The 6006-nt window shown below is 38.6% G+C and overlaps 1 protein-coding gene across 1 annotated transcript in view; it reads left to right on the forward strand.

Annotated features, from left to right (window-relative positions):
- Positions 1–6006, forward strand: part of LOC118342390 — a gene marked incomplete at its 3' end in the record, with an annotated part of 40539 nt that overhangs the window by 3487 nt on the left and 31046 nt on the right. Inside the window, 6 exon segments of the mRNA XM_035680904.1 lie at positions 238–2152; positions 2266–2358; positions 3216–3347; positions 4023–4179; positions 5064–5256; positions 5537–5614. Of these exon segments, the coding sequence (XP_035536797.1) occupies positions 238–2152; positions 2266–2358; positions 3216–3347; positions 4023–4179; positions 5064–5256; positions 5537–5614 (2568 nt within the window).

Genomic DNA, 6006 nt, shown 5'->3' on the forward strand with positions numbered 1-6006 from the left:
AGCCAGGCTAGCTGTTTGTCCCTGTCCAATCTTAATTATACACTAAGCTAAGCTAACTAGCTGCTGGCTGACATGAGTGTGGTATTGATCTCAATTAAATCTTAAAGTAGATTTTCCAAAATGCTAAAAATACAACTATAATATAGTTTTAACAGCATACTGGCAGAGCATGTTTTTCTGTGTGTACGTAGAAAGTAATCTATATCTATACATTTCTTGTTTGTACTGTATTTCCAGCTTGAGGACTCTGCGGCATCGTCCAGCTCTGATAATTCTGGCTCTGATGATGATGATGACAAACTCTCTGACAGCGGACCAAGTCATGAAAATTACAGTTTTGCCAACAGTCAGCTGGACTTTAGGGACAGTTCTCCTTTTACAAATATGGATTCCTCTCAAGAGGTGACAGAGACGCTGGAATACGATGGCGCTTTAAGCCCCCAGCCTGAGGACGAAGCTGCTTTCAGCTCTGATGAACCCGCCTCGGATGAAGACTACAAACCCAGCAAGTATTCACAAAAGCCAGACGAGCGTTTTTACACCATTAAAAATCATTGTTACGTCTGCGGGAAAAGTGTTTCTAAACTTGCTCGACACCTTTTAACGCATGCTGATGAAGAGCCTGATATTGCTGAAGCTGCTGCGTTGCCGAAAAACTCCAGGGAGCGAAGACGGGTGTTTGACCATTTACGGAACCTTGGAAATTACAAACACAATCAAGAAGTGATGAAGAATAAAAGTGGACAGTTGAAACTGAGAAGACGACCGACAACGGTGGCGGTCAATGCTAAAAGCCACGCGCACTGTCTGTACTGTAAAGGCATGTTGCAGCGGAAGGAATTGTGGAGGCATGTATCCAGATGTCACGCTAGGCCAATGTCAAAGTCTACAACAGATGGCAAGAAAAGAGTCTTAAGTGAGTTTTCTCTTGCAGAGTCACCATACTCCCAAAATCTTCCATCTGGTGTGTGGAAGATGCTTTTGGGTATGAAACAAGATGAGATTGCGTTCACAGTTCAAAATGATCTCCTCCTAATGCAGCTGGCACAGTCTCTGTGCGAGAAGTATGGAAACAAATCAAATAAACACGAGTTCATCAGACAGAAGCTGCGAGAAATCGGAAGACTTTTGCTGGCGCTGCACGACAAATCGATATTTAGCTTAGAAGATGCCATCAAACCCAACCACTTCTACAAAGTCGTTGAGGCCGTCAAAGACATCACTGGTTTTAACAAAAAGATGCAGAGCTATAAAAAACCAACTCTCGCTTTGAAATTAGGACATTCGCTCAAAAAAATAGCCGCCATTGTCCTCGCTGGTGCTGGCGGGAATGAGCAGATGATGAAAGACACAAAGACGTTCATGAAGTTGTGTGCAAAAGAATGGAGTGAACTTGTCTCTCAGACAGCCTTGGCTTCGTTGAGTGGACGAAAGGTGAACAAACCGTCTACGATACCGTTCACACGCGACATGCAGACTTTCTACAAGTACTTAGAAATAACATCAGCTTCTGCCATTGAAAGCCTGAGAGTGCAGCGCAGCCCACAGGTCTACAATGCTCTCTGCAGAGTGACGCTGGCACAAGTGTCGGTCTTAAACAAATGTGCTCCAGAGGTTTCAAAAATGACCCTGAAGTCATTCCGGGAGAGAGGCGACACTACGCAAGTGCTGTCCAAACATTTCATCAGAATAAATATCCTGAGCAGGGCCGGCCAAGACGTTGCTGTCTTGTTGACCTCTGAACTCGTCAGTGCAATGTCACTGCTTGTGAGCAACAGAGAAGCATGTGGTGTCCACAAAGACAATCCTTTCTTGTTTGCGAAGCCAAACTCTTCTGCTACCAGCCTTTACCACGGAGGGAACTGCATCAGGGCTTTTTCAAGTCTGTGTCGGGCAAAGAACCCAGACCATCTCAGGTCGGTGCATCTTCACAAACACATCGCGAGAGTCTTCCAGATTCTCAACCTGGAGAACGACGAGCTCCATCACCTGGCCAAACTGTTGGGCCACGACATCCGAGCTGACAGGGACTATTATCGGTCGCCGGAGGCAGCGGTGGAACTTGCAAAAATAGCAAAACTCCTTCTGGCGATGGAAAAAGGCTCTCTTGAAAGATTCAAAGGAAACTCTCTGGAGGAGATTGAGATTGAGGGTACGTATAATACACACGTCTGACCTGCCAGTGCCTGTTTAGTAGAGACAAATCACTTCTTAAAGTTCAAATTAATGCATGCTGTCTTTTTTTTTTTTTTTTTTTAATTGAAGATGAATTGGAGCCCGATGTGGAGCAGGACAACCCTGAAAACGAGGAATCTGAGGAGGAAGATGAAGAATCAGATCCTTTAGTTCAGTACAGCGGTAGGTTTCCCTTCCTATTTATCTGTAATCTAATCTATTCCAGTCGATAAGGGACATTACTTCATTGTCTGTTAACTGACCATAAGATTCCCTTTGGGTCAATTTGAATAAAAATTTAATAATTTTAAATATTCAAATGTGGTATTAATTACTGAACTGGAGACACCGCAGAAGAAGAGTCTCACACAGTTTGCACAAGTAAAGGATTTAAAAAATATTTTTATTTTTTATTTTATGATGTTAAGGATAATTATAAATGCTTTAGTTCAAGTAGGTACAGTTTATTAATGTATTTACAAATTGCCTCAGAAGTAGGGCTGCAACTAACAATTATTTCCATTATAGATTCATCTGTAAATCATTTTCTCCATGAATTGATTAATTGTTTGGTCCATAAAATGTCAGAAAATGGTGACAGTGGAGATCCCGGTTTCCCAAAGCCCAAATATTAGTGTCCTCAAATATCTTGTTTTGTTCACAACACAAAGATACTCAGTTTACTGTCATAGAGGAGTAAAGACTCACATTTTAGAAGCTGAAATCAGAGAATTTTGACATCTTAAATAACTCAAAATGATTGATTATCAAAATAGTTGATTCATTTAAATTGACAATTTATCAATTAATTGTTGCAGCTGTACTCAGAAGTCAATATAAATCTATTGAGGTAAGAATTGTACATGTGTTCTCAATGATTGGTGATTAATTATCTTATTGGTATGATTAAAAAAAAATATATATATACATATATCACATATAATAAAATGCTGTAAGGCAGTTTTTCAGGGTTTGTGTAAGAGACCAATGTTAGCCTTGTTTATTCTTTAATATTTGATAATTGTGGATAATCCTTCCAGATGCTATGGAACAACAAACTGTCCTAAGGAAGCAGAGAAGGCGGCAGACTCCTGAACAAGATGCTGTGGAGCACATTAAGGATTGCAGAGACAAACCCTTCCTGGAGGAAATGTTTATTGACCCCGTTAAAGGTTTTTTTTATTAATTCATTATATATTTAAACCTTTATTATAAAGAGGAAGTGTCATTGAGATCGAGATTTCCTGGATTAATTCACAATGCACACAATTTATATATACAATACAGTATTATTGTACCAAGATAAAACAATTATAAGTAACATTCAGAGTTGCTTTTCAATAGGCTTACATATGCTTTCTCCCGTCCTCTCCCCTCCCTCCACCATTATGAAGGAATAATATAGACAGTAGTCTATATGATATAATAGAACACAGTTACATGGCGAGATGCAATATAAAGCACTGTCACCTTGTGTGTGTGTGATAAATCTAACACTTTAGAATATAAAGGATAATTCAATTTCAAATTGTTGTATCACAAGAAGCAGGTTGGCACTATGGCTGCTGACAGCACAGCTGAGGATCATCAGCAGACTTAAGAAATATCCAGTCATGAAAGCAAGTTAAAGTTGAAGTGTTTGTATTTTTATTGTTGTTGTTGTTTAGTTTCTATTAATAATAAAGATTATTTTAGCTCCAAATAACGAGACTGATATATCCTGTAATGCTCTAATCTACAGCTATGTCTGATGTTTTATGTGTTTGTTGCAAGCTTTCAGTGGGATGTTGAACAATGATTGGATGTAACTTGGACTGTTTTTTTTTAATTTATTCTTGCTGTTATAGGGAGAGGTGTGTTTACCCGTGAATCAATTGAACCATCCACCTTCGTAGTCGAGTATCGGGGGAACATCTCCTCCAACAAAGAAACCAGGAAGAAGAAATGTCCTGATACTCTGAACGATTATTTGTTTGACTTCTCATGGAAGGGAAAAAGCTGGCGGTGAGATTACTGGTTATATTTCAGATCTTCTGTTTAATGTTTGGTTTATGTCAGTGTTTCTCAAACTTTTTACCACCAAAATATTAGGCTCCCCAAGTACGACCATTGTGACAGACATTAAAATACAGTAGCGCAGGCCGACCGTAGCTACAGACAGTTCACACAGGAGGCAGGTTTATTTCTAATAAGATTATTTAATATTGACTGTTGAATCCTGAACTGAACCAGTTCAAGAACCAAAGCTAAATTAGTGGAAAATAGTTTCACTAGGTCCACACCTCTCTTCCCAATAGTTTGAGTTGTGTTTTTAAACCATTAATTTTACCTCCACTTACTATCCTTCCATCACATTTCAGCTCATAACTAATCATGGATTTTGGGGTGAAATTGACGACGTAGCTGGCTGATATTAAAACAAAATATTACAGGAAAAGCAAAACTTATTTTAAATCACATTTCAGCAACCTAATATCCCAAGTATTTTGATAGTATTATATATATTTAAATTGCTTTATTACCTTTTTAAAAAATATTACTGAGACCACGAGAGGCAGCTCACAGACCACCAAAGGTACATGTACCATAGTTTGAGAACCAGTGGTTAATGTTTGAGTGAATACTTTACGAAATCACTGAAAAAAAGATTGATGTAAATAAAAAGTGTTCCCCTTCTCTATGCATGCTCCATGAATTTCTTGTGTGTGTGTGGTAGTAAATAGACCTAAATGTCAGTTCATGTCAATGTGAATTTTTGTTGTTAACGTCTTGACTGATTGAATCCACAAAACATCTAACAGTCCCCAGTCTGTCCTCACCATCAGTCAGTGTGATGAACATCTGTTTTAAGAAAGGCTGAAGTTTCATTAAGAGTGTTTTACTTGCAGCATTGATGCTTCAAAAGAGGATGGGACCCTCGGCAGACTTGTGAACGACGATCACATAAATCCCAACTGCAGAATGAAGAGAATTGTTTATAAGGGGAAGCCACACCTGTGCCTGTTTGCAGTGAAGGAAATATCTCCAGGCGAGGAGATAACGTACGACTACGGGGACTCCTCTTACCCCTGGCGCTCAGAAGTACGTTTATTTTCTGAGTGTCTTGATTTAAAGTTTGTGGTTAAATATGAGCCTTGTTTTTGTACATCATGTCATGAATAATTAGTTTTAGCTGTTGACATCTATTGCAGACATGTTTACAAATATCTTGCCATTGTACATATTGTCAACAAAAAGTCAACAATAAAGATTTATAACACAACTGTTGCATTGGATTTATATTTAGATTATATAAGACTATATAATAAACACTGTTGGAGTTTCAACTTGCAGTAATTTGACTTTTCCATCTTCTTAATAGTTACAGGAATCCGGTGGAGAACTGAATACATCACAAACGGACCTAAATGCTGCTGCACCTTCACCAGAGGATGAAACTGTAGGTGTTCAGTGTGTTTCCCTTATTGATCACCAGGTAGATGGAGGGTCATAATCGTCTCCGTAAAGGCTGCAGCTAATGTTTTTAATGTTTGAAATCCTTTTCTTTGGGTTATTTTAAGGCTATAGCTTATTTTTATTTTCATTATTAATTTAAAATGCCACATTCTGCTCCGTATTTTCTGTTGACAGACTAACCAATTTATAATTTCGGCTCTAAATTGATTATTCAGTTGAGAAAATGTCAATATTAATAGCGAATGCATATTTAAATTACCAAAGTCTTTCTCAAACCCCAGTGAGACAGATAAGTGACCAGTAGGGATGTAACGATGCATCGTGACACGATTAAAAATCAGTACAAATGCATGACGATTCGCACCGGTTGACAGA

This window comes from Morone saxatilis, unplaced genomic scaffold (assembly GCF_004916995.1).
Source record: "Morone saxatilis isolate NCDOM2014 unplaced genomic scaffold, NCSU_SB_2.0 Contig9, whole genome shotgun sequence".
NCBI classification, from domain to species: domain Eukaryota; kingdom Metazoa; phylum Chordata; class Actinopteri; family Moronidae; genus Morone; species Morone saxatilis.